Below are 16,002 nucleotides of genomic sequence, written 5' to 3'. Positions count from 1 at the left end.
TGTCCCATATCCCATCCCATGTCCCATCCGATATCCTGTGTCCTGTCCTGTGTCCCATGTCCCATCTGATGTCCCGTCCCATGTCCCATATCCCATCCCATGTCCCATCCGATATCCTGTGTCCTGTCCTGTGTCCCATGTCCCATCTGATGTCCCGTATCCCGTGTCCTGTCCCGTGTCCTGTCCCGTGTCCTGTCTCATATTCCCGTCCCGTATCCCGTCCCGTGTCCCATCCCATATCCAGTCCCATATCCCGTCCAACCCTGCCCTCTGGCAATTTGAAGTACCTCTGCTTCTTTTATATTTACAAAAGAAACCCAACCCACACCCTGGGCTTCAGGCTAATGCCAGATATTTACAGCAGAGGAGGATAAAATTAGCACAAAAGCGAGGGGTTGGAACCTGCTTTGCAACACCAGGAAGAAAATGAAGAGGGGAATACGGTGTGTGTGGGAAGCTCTGCACGATGAGGGATGCTCAGGTACATCCATCTCTGATCCCAGGTGACCTTATGGGCAGTCCCTGTCATTTAAAATAACTCCTCAGTGGTTTAATTTTAGTCTTGGCCTCTTTACTTTGGTCCCGTGGCTTTTTGTTTGTAAAGGGAGGGCAAAGGAAGGGCCTGTGTTTGTTAACGAGAGCCCACTCGTTAATGAGGTGGCTTTTGGGAGATGTCCCCTGGCATGGGGTGGCTCCATGGTCTCTCTCCACTGCTGTTGCCTGCACCAAATGGGGCTGATATCATTAGAGCAGAAGTAGTTTTGCTGGGGGAAATGACAGGGAAAAAAAGAGAAGCGTGGACACAGTGCCTTCCCCTTGGTGGGTGAAATGAGCTGTGCTGGACTCCGAGGAAATAAATTGTCATCGTTTTATTTCACCCTGAGTAGCCACCCCAAGGGGCTGGCAGGGCCAGGCAGCCACGCAGGTCAGTGGTGAAAATTTCCCTTTCAGGGATTTCTTTCCCTTGCCCCAGTTCTTGTCCCTGAAGGACGCACTGGGAGGTGTCTGGTACTGGCACCATGTCACCCCAGCTGGTGCTGTGACCCCCTGGGGGTTTTGGGGTCCTCCCAAACTCTGGAGCAGTAGATGGGTTCCCCCTGAGATCCCAAGTGTTGTAGGGGGATGGATGGGTGCCCCCTACAATTCCCCTTCACTTTCTTTAGGCTTTTCTTGGAGCTGCTCAGTGGGAGTTGATGGGAGGAAAGCAGCCGACTTTAGAATTAATTAATAACGAAGCACTGTCAGGAAAACAATGGTAGGCTTGAATAAACGGCCCAGCTTTGTTACTTACAGCTCTGCTGGTATTAAAATGGAGATTAATAATCCCCTTGCCGTTGGTGAGGGGGAGGATTCGGTGGGTTCCCATCGATCCCGAGTGCCAGCTGTGATGGACAGACAGCTCTGGGAGCTCCTGCATCCCCTCCTGCCTCCAGACTGCCTGGGCTGGAGCTCACAGGACAGGGAATGACGCTCCTTTGGGATTGTCATCCTGCCTGCCCTGCAAGAACAGCTTCGAGGCTGTGCTGGGGCTCCGGGTTTTGCTGCTGGGGATGTTGGGTGGTGGGGCAGGTCTGGGGACCCTCAGCATCCCCGGGAGCTGGGATGCTGCTGCTCACTGAGCCAACGAGGATTTTCCCCTGCAAGTGCCTGCTGAGCACAGTTTAAACGAGGTGACAACTACTCGGTAAATGACATGAGGAGCTGGGAATGGAGTTAAACAGCTGGGGCCTCCTTGGGAGGGAGATTGATGCTGCTGACCCTGAGAGTTAAAGGAGGGTGACATCGGAGCCTTTCCCGTGCCCCAGGGAGGCAGCAGCTCTGATCCTCCCCTCCTCATCCAGCAGCGAGGTCCCACCGCGGTCCTGCTGCTGCCCAAAAGGGAACTGCCCCTGGCACCTTCCCAGACCCCTCCTGTCCTGCCCATCCCATCCCCACGGACCAGTGCCCGGGGTACATGGGCATCTTTGTAATTCCACATCCTCCACCCTCTCTGTCCCTGCTGCCAAAGCTCAGGAGATGTGGAACAGGGGGGTTGGAATCATAGAATCTCCTTGGGAGGGACCCCCAGGGTCATGGATCCAACCCCAGCCCTGCCCAGACCCCCAGCACCCCCAGCCTGGGCATCCCTGGAGCTCTGTGCCCATTCCCTGGGGAGCCTGGGGGAAGAACCTTTCCCTAAATCCAGCCTGAGCCTGCCCTGCCCAGCTCCAGCCGTTCCCTGGGTCTGTCCCTGTCCCAGAGCAGAGATGGGAGCTGCAGATCCCTGAGCTCTGCCCTCGCTGTGCTCTGCTCCAGCTGGACACTCCGAGTGCCCTCAGCCACCCCCTCCGGACCCTTCACCGTCCTCAAGGTCACTCCACTCTGTCCCTTCTCCCCCCCTGCCGCAGGCTCCTACCTGATGGTGAACTCCTCTCAGCACACCCCAGGCCAGAAAGCTCACCTGCTCTTCCAGGCACTGAGTGAGAATGACACCCATTGCCTCCAGTTCAGCTACTTCATGTTCAGCCGGGACGGGCACAGCCCCGGCACCCTCAGCGCCTACGTGTGGGTGACGGGGGGCCGTGTGGGCAGCGCCGTGTGGAACGCGTCCGGCTCGCACGGCCGCCAGTGGCACCAGGCAGAGCTGGCAGTCAGCCTGTTCTGGCCCAGCGAGTACCAGGTGAGGCCCAGCGTCCCCCCTGCCCCAGCCCGGACCCCCAGCCACGGGTGACCCCTGTTTGGTGCTGCAGGTGCTCTTCGAGGCGGTGGTTTCCAGCGAGCGCAGGGGGTACCTGGGCCTGGATGACATTCTGCTCCTCAATTATCCGTGCTGTGAGTGCCGTGGGACGGGACCTGAGCGGGGATGGGCTGGGCTGGGCTGGGCTGGGCAGCAGGGCTTGGAGCTGCTGTCTGTCGGGATGGTCCTGGGGAGAGCGGGGGGTCTGCAGCCTGGTGAGGCCTGGGTGTCCTGATGTGACTGTGCTGGTGGAGCTCCATCCCCTGGGCACCTCTGAGCCTCCTTTATTGCATCTCTATCTCTATCCACACCAGCTCCACCATTGCTTCAGTTTTTATAAAACCTTGGAAAAGCATAGACTGGTCACAAGGCCCGAGTGAGGCCCCAGGAGGGGCCACCAGGGCTGGTGGGGACACCTGCCCCCTCCATCAGTCCCGTACCCTGCAGCTGGCAGCAGCACTGTGGTGTGCTGGAGAGAGGCTGGTCCCTCCCTGGGACACTGGCCGCTCCTGTGGGGACAGGAGCACGTGTTTTCCTCGGAGCCAGGCTGGAAGGGTGGCCACCAGGCCTGTCCTGCCTCAGCTCAGCCTGACGTCCTGGGCGGGTTTTTGGGTGTGGGGGGATTTTTGCAGCGGTGCTGTGGTGGGTGTCCTTGGAGCTCAGGTCCTTCCTCACCTCTTGCTTTGTCCCTCGGCAGCGAAAGCGCCTCATTTCTCCCGCCTTGGTGACGTGGAGGTGAACGCAGGACAGAACGCCACCTTCCAGTGCGTGGCCGCTGGCAAGGCCGCCGAGGCCGAGCGCTTCCTCATGCAGGTGAGGCCCAGGCAGCCCCACACGGCTTCCCTGTGGGGAAAACCCGGCGGGAGAAGGGCCGTCCCCCTGCTTGTGAGCAGACGTGGTTTGGGGACAGCCCTGGTGGCCCAGAGGTGACCCCGTGTGTGTCCCGTGGGCAGAGGCAGAGCGGCCAGGTGGTCCCTGCCGCCTCGGTGAAGCACATCAGCCACCGGCGCTTCCTGGCCACGTTCCAGCTGGACGCGGTGTCCAAGGCGGAGCAGGACCTGTACCGCTGTGTCACCCAGTCCGCCCGCGGCGCCGGCGTCTCCAACTTCGCCGAGCTCATTGTCAAAGGTGGGTGAGCTGCTCTTGTCTGCCCGGGCCGTGGACAGGCCACTCCTGCTCTGCTGTGGGCACAGTGTGGGGGCTGTCCAGGCCACTGGGATTGCAGTTTCTCACTCTGGGCGAGTTGTTAAACGTGGACTGCGCAGCATAAAACCAGAAACTCCCTTTTCTGGTGGCCTTGGATAATTTATTTTTGATTCCACTAGGTGGGAATTAATTAATTATGGTGAAACTGTGAGGCACCATGCTGGGCTGTGTGACTTATAAAGATAATTAAGGTTTGATCAGATGAAACCCTATTGCAGCTGTTAAAGCCTTCTGAAAGTGATAGAGGGCACAAGGCACAGACTGAAGTTTGAAGACTGGATGGTGCCTTCCTGTACTTGAGTGACTCCCACATTCTCTGGTTGGGGAATCCGAGTTTGTTCTGTGCTCTGCACACCAATCCCAGAATGGTTTGGGTTGAGAGGGACCTTAGAGCTCATCCAGTCCCACCCCCTGCCATGGGCAGGGACATCTTCCACTCGACCAGATTGCTCAGAGCTCTCTCCAGCCTGGCCTTGGACACTCATGGGAATGGTGCAGCCACAGCTTCTCTGGGCACCCTGTGCCAGGCCCTCCTCACCCTCACAGGGAAGAATCTTGTCCCAGTATCTAATCTAAACCTATTCTCTGTCAGTGTGAAGCCATTCCCCCTTGTCCCCCTTTACATGCTCTTGTGAAAAATCCCTCTCCATCTCTTTTGTGGCCCCTTCAGCTACTGAAGGCCACGGGTAGGTCATGCCAAAGGTTCTCTTCTCCAGCCTGAGCTGGTGGGTTGCTGTGGGAGGAGACACTGGGAATGTGTGGACTGCAGCCTGTAAACAATAAAATGAAAGTGTGCTCCCTGTGTTTGTGCCAGCACTGGCCTGGCTCTGGGGATGCTCCAGCTGCCCCTTCTGCGCTCTCTTCCAGAGCCCCCCACCCCCATTGCTCCCCCTCAGCTGCTGCGGGCCGGCTCCACCTACCTGATCATCCAGCTCAACACCAACTCCATCATCGGCGACGGCCCCATCGTGCGCAAGGAGATCGAGTACCGCATGACCTCGGGGCCCTGGTCGGAGGTGCACGCTGTCAACATGCAGACCTACAAGCTCTGGCACCTGGACCCCGACACGGAGTACGAGATCAGCGTCCTGCTCACCCGGCCCGGGGAGGGGGGCACCGGCAAACCGGGGCCGCCCCTCATCAGCCGCACCAAGTGTGCAGGTGGGTCCCGGGGTGTCCCTGGGGGGGACACCCAGAGCTCTCCTGGCACCCTGAGCCCTCCCTGCCTGTGCTGGGGACAGGAGCTACCCCAAGGCACCTGTGTGTGCTGTTGGCAGAGGCGTCCCCTCGTTAACTGCTCTGTTCAATTAGAGCTGATTAATCTCCCTCCCACTGATGGCACTTGGTCCCTCTCGTCTGGAGAGCCCGACTGGGGCTTGACTGAGCATGAGGGCTCCCATGGCAGAGGCACCTTTCTCTGGCTGTCTGGGGCTGGTACCCTGCTTCACCTCCACAGGAAAGGATTAACCTGTGGGGGCTGCTGTCCCCGCAGGGCTGCTGGCATGGAGATGTCCCCAGTGGTGTCCCCAGCCCTGTCTGCAGGGCAGCAGCATCCTGTGCTCCCAGTTTGGCAGTCAGTGCTCTCTGTACTTGTCCCTTTTGTCCCTATGCTGTAAGAGTTTTTCCTGATAAGACACACAAATCTGAGATGTTTGCCTCCTTGCTCACCTTTCCCCATCCCTGTTCCCCCACAGAGCCCATGAGAGCCCCCAAGGGCCTGGCTTTCTCTGAAATCCAGTCCAGACAGCTGACACTGCAGTGGGAGCCGCTGGGCTACAACCTGACCCGCTGCCACACCTACACCGTGTCCCTGTGCTACCGCTACTTCGTGGGCAGCGGCCACAACCAGACCTTCCAGGAGTGTGTGAAGATGGAGCGCAATGCCAACCGCTACACCATCAAAAACCTGCTGCCCTACAAGAACATCCACGTCAAGCTCATCCTCTCCAACCCCGAGGGGCGCAAGGAGGGCAAGGAGGTGATATTCCAGACGGATGAGGATGGTGAGTCTGCTCAGGGAGGTGCATCATCCCCAGAAATGGAGCTCTGTAGCTGGTGAGCTGCTGGCTCTTTCCTGTGCTATGGTGTGCACCTCTGGATCCTGGCCCGTGGGCATGGTGGGGTTATCTCCTGAGCTAAGGGGGAGGTGAAAAGGATCTTGCAGCCCCAGAGCTGTGGGAGAGGGGATGAGAAAAAGGGGCAGTGATGGTGTTTGGGGAAGGGAGATGCCTGGGGGGCTGGGAGGCTCAGGGACTGGATGGGGATGTCACTGTCCCTCATCCTTGGAGTGGCATTTTACCCATGGCTGGTCCAGGGGAGGGTGTGGGAGTTGGCTCATACCCAGCTTCTCTCAGCACGAGTGGTCCTCACTCACGTGTTACTGGGAACCAAAGCCATAATAACAGCAATTAAAACAATTAATGCTTTGCACTCAGGTAACATCTTTTATCTGCTTGTTTGCTGAAAGATTCAGCCCTGCTGCATTTCTGGGAGAGTGCTGTTCACCAGGGCAGCTGCAGCTTTTCTTGGCTTCCCTGGTGAAGTTTGCTCTCGGATGGGTTTGGGTTTGTGCAGAGAGCTCTGTAGTGATAAGGCCCCGGATTTTGGCAGCAGTTTTCACCTGTTCTGGCTTCCCTGCACCTGAGCAGGACCTCGATGGAAGCTCCAGTATTGCTCCAGGACTTTTGGTTTTGGAATCTCTTGCTCTGGCAAGCCTTTCCCTGAGGATCTGCTCAAGCTGAGGCTGCTGGAGAAGTCTCCTAGGTCCAGGCTCACCAGTCCCCCTGACTGCAGCTCGCCATCAGCAGTGCCCGAGTCACTCTGGAGATCCAGCAGATGTGGCAGGAGCTCCAGGACAGAGCTGGCTCTGTGTGGCCAGTGCCACCCATCAGTGACAGGCCACCTCCAGGGCTGGCCTCTTCCACTGCTGGGGGCTGAGTGTGGCTGGAGAGTCCCTGGCTCTCACAGAGTCATCTGTCAAGCAAGAACGGAATTAATCTCCAAAGCACTTTTTAGCATCAGGAATCAGCAATTAAAGTGAAGGAAGTGGTAATTACAAAGGACTGAGCTGGCTCCAGAGCCCTGCAGGACCCCTGAGGAGAAGCCTGCCACAGAATTCCCCTGCACAGGACTTGCTGTTACATGTGCAATGCTCACTCCTTCTCCAAGGCTGGAAAGCAAAACCTGGAGCGCTGGAGCACAGCTGAAAGTGTCTCTGTGTCCCTTTTCATGTGCAAAGCCTAAATCCAGCACCTTCCTCTGCACTCCAGCACTTTCCATATCCCCGAGCCTGTCCCAGCAGGGGCACCCAGCTCCACCCTGCCAGTGGTTTTATTTTCCAGCTCTAATTGCTCCACTTGTTCTCACTGGGCTGTGACTGCTCCAGCTGTTTGCTTATGGAATATTAATACAGGAGCTCCAGATGTCTCTTTGCTATACAATAATCACTCCAGCTGCTTTTCCCTGTGCCTCAATTAACTGGGGCTGGTGGCTTCCCCCTTGGATTGAACTTGGGGCTGTGTATACATGTGGTCTCATGGAGATGGATCTATGGATATAAGGCAGATACTCCTCCTCACGTGCCTTGGCCAGCCTGCCTGGGAGGATGATGAGGGTTTCAGCTCCTGGTACTGCGGGGTGAGCGACTGCCCGTGCAAGTGAACCAAGGCTCATTAATGATGGGACCCTTAATTGGGGTTTATTTTGGCATGAGGCCAGTTTTGGCAGCAGCATCCCCTGGGGCTGGGCTGGAAAATCCAAGTTACTGGGCCAAACCAGCACTGTTGTTTCCAGCATCCCTCTTGGACCCTGGGAAAAGTTGTGCTGGGCATCCACAGCTTGTCCTGTGCTGGGCATCCACAGCTTGTCCTGTGCTGGGCATCCACAGCTTGTCCTGTGCTGGGCATCCACAGCGTGTCCTGTGCTGGGCATCCACAGCGTGTCCTGTGCTGGGCATCCACAGCGTGTCCTGTGCTGGGCATCCACAGCTTGTCCTGTGCTGGGCATCCACAGCGTGTCCTGTGCTGGGCATCCACAGCGTGTCCTGTGCTGCATCCACAGCTTGTCCTGTGCTGCATCCACAGCTTGTCCTGTGCTGCATCCACAGCTTGTCCTGTGCTGCATCCACAGCTTGTCCTGTGCTGTTTCTGTGCCCCCTATGGAGCCAGGTAACCCACAGCTGGAGACTTCATTCTGTGTGTGCACGAAATGATGAAAGTCAACCCCAGGCACCTCTGGAAATGTCCCTGCAGTGTGATGGTGCTGCAGGAGCCGGTTCTCCCCCGTGCAGACAGAGTGCACGCCATGCACGCCAGGCTAGACCTATATAATTCCATAAATAAATATATGTGTGCAAATATGGATAGCACAGGGGTGTGTGCACACCTGGGAGCTTTTGTGTGCATCCTCTGCCTCTCTTAACCTGGGATGGAAACATGATACCTACACTTATATATGTAAATACATAGGTATTATAATATTAAGAGATATATAAATTGTCCTATAGACAATAACAATGATACAACATATAATAATAGAAAATAAGATGTAATTGTCTATATAATGCAGGCTATACATAATAATAGAAAATAACATATAATTATATATAGTGTAGGTTCTGTATATTAAAAACCAATCTCTGTGGGTACACACTTTCCTGCCCAACAGGTTTCCATATTTCTTCCCAAATTTAATAAGTGCCTGTACACGTGTAGGACACGGTGCCTCTGATTAAATTAACTTGTAAATCAGGTGGAAACGGTGCGTTTGCATGGTGGGAAGCGTGGGAGGTGATCCCTCTCTCCTGGCCCCCGTCATTTCACCTGAACAAAAGCTGTGAGAAAAGCCAGTGAGGGAGAAGAGCTGCTGTCCCCTGCAAGGTTTGGGAGTGGGGGATGCTGCTGGTGCCTTCCCTTCCTCACCAATGGAGAAATCCGTCACCAAGGAGCGGATATTGATCCTGGCACTGCTGATTGCCATCAGTGATCACAGTCATTATTGTGCTGGTGTTAATTAGAGGGGATGCTGGGCCACGTCAAGCCTGTCTGCACGTGAGGCTGTTGCTGCTCGCTGGCAGTGTCTCCACAGGATGCTAATGGCTCCAGGGGGGATTGGGTTCTGGGGGAAAAGGGAATTTATTTCTTTTCCTCATGCTGGAGAGCTTGGGCACCCTGAGCTGCTGCTGGTGCCTGGGCTGAGGTGCTGGGAGTGGAACCTGCCCCTCCCGTGGCAAAATGTCACCGTCAGGTCCAGGAGCATCAATGCCTTGGGGACCCACCAGCCCTGTCTGGTGGCACGGGCTGGAGATGGCTCATGTGGCAAATGGAATGTGGTGGCTTGGTCACAGGGCACAGCTGCCACAGCCACCCACAGGTGTTTCCTGCAGGATTTCTCCTTACAGACTGGTTTCCAGCTGCATCTGAGCACATCTCCTTTCCTTCCCCAGTGCCTGGCGGCATCGCCTCCGAGTCCCTCACCTTCACCCCGCTGGAGGACATGATATTCCTGAAGTGGGAGGAACCGGTGGAGCCCAACGGCCTCATCACGCAGTACGAGGCATGTCCTGGTGGTGTGGCACCTGGGGGACGTGGGGACATGGGAGGGTCCTGTTGTGGGGGTCTGGGACAGCCTCTGCTCTTGGCCATGGGGAGTAGAGGCAGCTGCTGCTACCCCTGAGCCCTTTGGCTTTTTCACTGAACCTCTTCTTTTGTTTCACCTCAAAAAGTCCCTGGCTGCCCCATGACCATCCCCTCCTCTGGAATCATTGCTTTAATCCCTTCTCCACCCGAATTGGGCTCTGTCCCTCTGGCACGGCTGATGCCGTGTGCTGTCCCTGCAGATCAGCTACCAGAGCATCGAGTCCTCAGACCCCGCGGTGAACGTGCCGGGCCCGCGGCGCACGGTGTCCAAGCTGCGCAATGAGACCTACCACGTGTTCTCCAACCTCCACCCCGGCACCACCTACCTGTTCTCGGTGCGGGCCCGCACTGGCAAGGGCTTTGGCCAGACAGCTCTCACCGAGATCACCACCAACATCTCCGGTAGGTTCCCCCACTGCGTTCCTGCTGCTGGGCCTGCTCCTCCACACAGGTGTCCTCCTGCTGTGCAGCCTCTGGCTGGCTCCCGTGGTGGTGGCTGGCAGTGTTCTGGTGGCTGGATGCTGCCACAGAGAGATGCTCTTGGTGGTGGCAGCTGGGCTGTGAGCCCCTGGCAGCCCCCAGACTGGTGGGCCCCTGTCTGGGGAGTCTGGCCAGCCCAGTGCTGGTGGCTGGTGCTGGCTGAGCTCTCAGGGTATGAGTGAGGGATGAATTGGGCTGCATTAATAAGCTGTGCAGTACTTGGGGCTCTTTGCTCGTGTCCATGGTGTTGCATTAATTGCAGCAAATGGGCTGAGCATCAATGGGGGCACTGGGACAAAGCAGCTCAAGCTGCACCCCAGTGGCTGCCAGTGATGGTTTGAGGACCACGAGGCATGAGGGGGGTCCCCCACCTTGGTCTGGGGGTGCTGCTGGGCTGGCTCAGGTGTGTTTCTGCCCTGGGGTGGGGGAAGCTCACAGTGTGTTGGTGATCCTGGTGGTGCTGTTCCTGGGCACATCTCGGGCATTTGGGTCCTGCCAAGGTTGGATCCCGCTCTTGGTTTCTTCCCCTCTGCCAGACTGGTGTTGGTAATCTCCCTTGTGCACACCCAGGGGTCCTCTCTCGACCCTTGTACAACACCTGGAGAGGTGTTTCACTTTATTTGCAGTAATTCATATTATACCACTGGGTGAGGTCTTGCCTTGGGCAAAGCTGCTCATGCCTCAGTTTCCCCGTAAGCCAGGGGAGCCCCAGGACTCACCGCAGCTCCTGTTGCAGCTCCCACCTTTGACTACGGGGACATGCCATCGCCTCTGAGCGAGTCAGAGAGCACCATCACGGTGCTGCTGCGGCCGGCGCAGGGCAGAGGGGCTCCCATCAGGTAGGTCGGGGCTGCGGGAGGGTGAGACCCCAGAACGGGGTGGCACAGGGGGCTCCAAGGAAGGGCAGGACCGTTCTTCCCGAAGCTAACCCGTGCCTGGCCCTCCCTAGCACCTACCAGGTGATCGTGGAGGAGGAGCGGCCCAGGAGGCTGAGGCGGGAGCTGGGGGGACAGGAGTGCTTCCCGGTGCCGCTCACCTTCGACGACGCCGTGTCCCGCGGCTCCGTGCACTACTTCGGGGCAGAGCTGCCTGCCAGCAGCCTCACCGAGGCCAAGCCCTTCACCGTGGGGGACAACCAGACCTACAACGGCTACTGGAACCCGCCCCTGGAGCCCAAGAAGGCCTATCTCATCTACTTCCAGGCCATGAGCAACCTCAAAGGGGTGAGTAGCCCTGGCACCCTGTTCCAGCCGGGGGTTGGATCAGGTACAGGCAGGCTGGGGGCTGAGGGTTGGTAAAATGGGACTGCTTTTAGATCCCCCTCCCTGGCTCACCCTCTGGCTTCACCCCTGCTGTCCTGCCAGGGGGCAGTTGGTGCTCCAGGCATGTTGAGATGTTGGTGTCCTGCTCCAGCACGCCTGTGTGGTGCCTGTCCTCATCCCCATGTAGATGCTGGGGGTGGAGTAGCCGTGTTTCCCCCAGCCAGGACACTGACAAGCACCAGTGCAGGGGAGTGCACCATTCCTGGGGTTCCTCCTGGCCTGAAGCAGGACTGTTTGGGCAGCCAGAGCTGTGTGTCACTGCTGGGACCCCGTGCTGCCAGGATGGCCAGTCCCAGCTCCAGAGAACTCCTGAGGCTGTCCTGCCCTCCCTGCTGCTGCTGCCAGTTCCCTCTGTGGGGCTGCTCTCCCTGCATCCCCCTCGGGATTCCTCCGACAGGACCACCGGGACCTGTGGGGACCCTTCTCAGCATCACTGCTCTGGCAGCTCCTGTCCCACCCCGGGACCATCACTGTCCTGCACATCTCAGTCCTGCTGGAAAGTTCTGCCCACTGAGCCCTCTTTGTTCACACCTCGCTGCCTTGTAACTGGAGATTCAGGGAGGGTCCCCGCTCGGCACCGCTGGATAATAACTGCTGCCTGATGCCGTGTTACATCTGTCCTGCTGGGAGCCAATGGATTTATCCCAGCTGCCCTCAGATGCTGGAAAAACGCTGGATTGTAGCTGGGTTTTTTCATGGTTTTTGTGCCAGATGAAGCAAGAAGCAGGAGAAGGAAATGCTGGAGATCCCAGGGAGTGCAGTGCTGCAGCCAGCCCTGCCCTGGATATGTGACATGGGCACGTCTTGGGCTGAGTGTGGATGCAGCAGCATTGGTGCCTGGTGTCCTGAGAGACTGGAGGATGCTTGGAGAAGAAGAATCACACTGCCAAAATGGTGCTTTTTATTTTGCAACTGAAGTTGGATGCATGGAAAAATGGAATATTTTAGCTGAACCCATCCCTAAATTGCCAGTGTTAAAACTGTTGGAGGCTTGAGCTGGAACCTCGTGGTGATGTTGGCAGCAGGTGCAGAGCACCAGGACCGAGCCTTGAAACTTTGACTGATGGAAGACAAACCCATGGAGCTCCGGATGACAACCTGGGAATGTTTTAGCTGTAGCTGGTGGCACATTGGTGACATGTGGCTTGGCTGCGTCTGCTGGGTCCTCCCACGCTCTTGAGCTTTGCTATCCCCTCTGTGCCAGGAGCAGTGGCTCCAGCTAAACCTGGGAGTGCTGGGGACAGATCATTCCAGCATCTCTTGGGATGTGGGGCCCCAGGAGCTGTTTCTGTGCTGCAGCACAAATCACCCCAAGCACCAATGGACCAGCCCTGTTCCCCCCCAGCCTTGCTCGGGCAGGAGTGTGGGGCAGAGCTGCTGGGATGCTCATCCAGCACTGACCCACCTTTTACCTCCATAGGAAACTCGGCTGAACTGTGTCCGGATCGCTCGCAAAGGTGAGCTCCTCCCTCCCCTGATCCCAGCCCGGCTGTGGCTCTGCTGGGTGGGGACCAGCACCGGCAGTGCTGGGGCTGCGTGTGATGGGTTATCCCAGCCCCACCCCGCACTCTTTTGTTTCCCACTCTCTTTGGCGTCTGGGGTTTTTCCCTCGGTTGAATTTTCCGTGTTAATGCTGTTACCATGGTGGAGGTGGCAGGCTGGAGTGGTGGTGCAGGGGTGGGTGGATGATCCTCTGTGGGGTGTGGTGAAAGGTGAACAAAGGGACTGTGTCACCCCACTGGAACTGAGAGAGGGACTTGTCCATGGTCATAGTGTGGCACTGCAGAGCCCTGTGGAATAATGTGTGTTCATGGAGAAACAAACATCCCATGGAATGAATCCCGGTGTTTCCATGTCTAATGCTGCCAGTCTCCCTGGAGTGGGGAGTGTGGTGGGTGCTCACAGCACCCTTGTCCACCCACCCCTCCTGCCCGTCCTTGTCCCCTGGCAGCTGCCTGCAAAGAGAGCAAGCGTCCCCTGGAGGTGTCACAGCACTCGGAGGAGATGGGTCTGATCCTGGGGATCTGTGCTGGGGGGCTCATCGTCCTGATTATCCTGCTGGGAGCCATCATTGTGGCCATTCGGAAAGGGTAAGGACACCTGGGCTGCTGCTGGTCCTCCCTCCCTCCCCTGGTGATCCTGCATGGATGGAAACTCTCCTGGCCCGAGCCCTGCAGCGATGCTGGGCACAGCCATCCCCATCATCCCCACCAGCTCTTCCCTGCCAGCAGCAGCCCCACGGGACCCCCAACCCAAAATCACAAAAACCAGCTTCATCCACTCTGAGATGTTGCCTCTGGGCTTCCCTGTTGCCTTGGCCAGGCTGGCATGAGCACGTCCAGCACGGATGGGGCTGTGGCCGTGGTGGTGGGCTTGCACTGGGGGGGTCACGGGGTGGGGGGGAGGAGGGCAGGGGCTTCTCGGGACACTCATCCCCAGAAGCGCTGGGGATGCGGCCGTTGCTTTTCACGTGGATGCAATGCCCTGGAAAAGTGGAGGCTTCTGTGCAGGGCTTGAGGCAGTGCTGGGCTGGGGGACTCTCAGAGCTGGGATAAAGGACAGCAATTAAACACAGGGCTTGGGAGGATGGAGCAAAGTACGTGAACAGCCAGAGGGAGAGAAAAACAGCAGGGCAGAGCCTTGGCCCGGTAAATCTGCAAAGCTCTTTATGGCTCCGTGTGCCCTGGAAGGATCCCTGTGGATTTATGCTGCTGGAAGAGTGGGGCTGTCACATTCCTGCACACTTTGAGGTGCAGGGCTGGCTCGTGGATCCATTGGGTCCTTCCCTGGTGGAGCAAGTGCCAGCAGTGCTGATGTGTTTTGGGGAGTGATGCTGTGAGTGAGGCTGCTGCGTTCCTGTTGCCAATGCTGTGGGACAGGAGCAGGAGGAGCTCTGCTTCAGCATCCCAGGATGAACCTGTTGAAGAGGATAAACCAGAGCTACAAATTAGACCTGGTGCTGAGAGCCCTGAATTTGGGGCTGTTGGGAAGGTGGGATGAGCTCATAAATCTTCTCCAGAGTGCTTTGCCATTGGAGAAACACTGATGTGGTGGAACGGAAATGCAGCCTTGGAACATGTTTGTCTCTAGTAAATGTGCCCTGGGAATGTGACATCCCAACCCCATCTCCCCCTCTGGGTCCCTAACCAGAAGCCTGGGCGAAAATCCCTACATTTGGGACTGAATTGTTGTTGACTCTTAAAAATGATGGAATATCCCCTTGGACAAGGGTGCTGAGGACACCCACCACAGTGTGGTCACGCTGAGAGCTGGTGCTGTCCTGCTGGGATGTCAGCTCCTGCCCAGAGTAAATAACCCGTGGGTGCCACAGGGGAGCCCGACTCCTTTATGGTGCATTGAATTTTCTGGCAGCTGACTTGCCCTGTAACCTCCCTTCCCAATGCTGGAGAAAAGGTGCTTATGCAATTTCTGCTGTTCTCTTTGCACGCTTGCCAGGAGGAACTACTATTCGTACTCCTATTACCCGTAAGTAATTGTCATTCTCCTGCTTTCCCTCCTCCCGGCCACCCCCCTCACCCCGCTGCCCCAACAAGTCCTTATCTCTGCCAAGTGCATTTTAAGGGTCTCTTTGGATCAGGGAAAATAATGCTGCCGAGCTTGTTAGAGACAGAAGGCAGCATAAAGGGGAAGGGTCAGCGACTCTGAGTTGAATTCTGGATTTTAGCAGCGCTTTGCAGAGTTCCAGCCCCACCATGATGCCAGCATGGGCTCAGATCTCCTGTTCATCCTTCTGGTTTAATCACTGTCTGCCTTTGGAGCCTGATGCTGCCTCTCAAAAACAGTCATTCAGGTTTCTTTGCCTAAATGAATTTGGGGTGTGAGGTTCTGTCCAATTGAGAACTCCTGGGATTTCCCAGCATCTTCATTAGGTGTCTAAAGAGATCCTGCATGGGGGGAAAGCCTCCACAGTGGGTGCTGAGCACGGGTTCACTCAGGGGGGTCCAGCCCATCCCTTGGGATGGATTTGGCCCCTGACATGGTTTTAAAATCACAGAACAGTTTGGTTTGGAAGGGACCTCAAAGCTGATCTCGCTCCAACCCTTGCCATGGGCAGGGACACCTTCCACTAGACCAGGAGGTCATGTCTGGAGAAATGGGGCTGGGCTGGGGCAGATCCACGCGATGGGAGATGGCTGGAGAGAGCTTTTGGAGCACTCCTGGCTGTCCAAGGGCAGGGGACAGGAGGGGACATTGAGGTTGAGCAGCTGGAGTTGCTGCAGTCAGTGAGAGGTGCCGCACGTGTGGCTGTGACCAGCTTGGGACAGCAGAGCACCAAAGCGTGATGACCACACTGCTGGAAATAATCCATCCTGCTCCCAGAATATTCCAAGCCCAGGGGCTCTGGGGGGACCTTAGATCACCTGATGCTAAGCCCTGCTCACTTCTGCTCCTCCCCGCTGCAGGAAGCCCGTGAATATGACCAAAGCCACCATAAACTACCGGCACGAGAAGACGCACATGATGAGCGCCATCGACAGGAGCTTCACTGACCAGAGCACCCTGCAGGAGGACGAGCGCCTGGGGCTGTCCTTCATGGACACCCACGGCTATGGGAACAGAGGTGAGGGTGGGAGCCTGGCATCCCTGTTCTCCTTCCACAGCTGTGGGAACAGAGGTGAGG

The 16,002-nt window shown here is 57.1% G+C and overlaps 1 protein-coding gene across 4 annotated transcripts in view; it reads left to right on the top strand.

Annotated features, from left to right (window-relative positions):
- PTPRU (protein tyrosine phosphatase receptor type U) overlaps positions 1–16,002 on the top strand; it is a 53,073-nt gene that overhangs the window by 19,328 nt on the left and 17,743 nt on the right. For 2 of the 4 annotated variants that reach the window (XM_033519501.1, XM_015649293.1), the window contains exons 3-16: positions 2,388–2,659; positions 2,730–2,811; positions 3,414–3,529; positions 3,670–3,844; positions 4,790–5,083; positions 5,617–5,925; positions 9,366–9,475; positions 9,759–9,960; positions 10,775–10,877; positions 10,988–11,261; positions 12,781–12,817; positions 13,312–13,450; positions 14,817–14,846; positions 15,785–15,942. In XM_033519501.1, coding sequence (XP_033375392.1) covers positions 2,388–2,659; positions 2,730–2,811; positions 3,414–3,529; positions 3,670–3,844; positions 4,790–5,083; positions 5,617–5,925; positions 9,366–9,475; positions 9,759–9,960; positions 10,775–10,877; positions 10,988–11,261; positions 12,781–12,817; positions 13,312–13,450; positions 14,817–14,846; positions 15,785–15,942 — 2,301 coding nt within the window. The remainder of the gene's footprint in view (positions 1–2,387; positions 2,660–2,729; positions 2,812–3,413; positions 3,530–3,669; positions 3,845–4,789; positions 5,084–5,616; positions 5,926–9,365; positions 9,476–9,758; positions 9,961–10,774; positions 10,878–10,987; positions 11,262–12,780; positions 12,818–13,311; positions 13,451–14,816; positions 14,847–15,784; positions 15,943–16,002) is intronic. The other 2 variants (XM_015649294.1, XM_033519502.1) reach the window with 1 other exon arrangement.

This window comes from Parus major, chromosome 23 (genome assembly GCF_001522545.3).
Source record: "Parus major isolate Abel chromosome 23, Parus_major1.1, whole genome shotgun sequence".
Classification (NCBI taxonomy): domain Eukaryota; kingdom Metazoa; phylum Chordata; class Aves; order Passeriformes; family Paridae; genus Parus; species Parus major.
The sequence above is the reverse complement of the archived record's forward strand: the minus strand, read 5'-3'. Positions and strand labels throughout refer to the sequence as shown.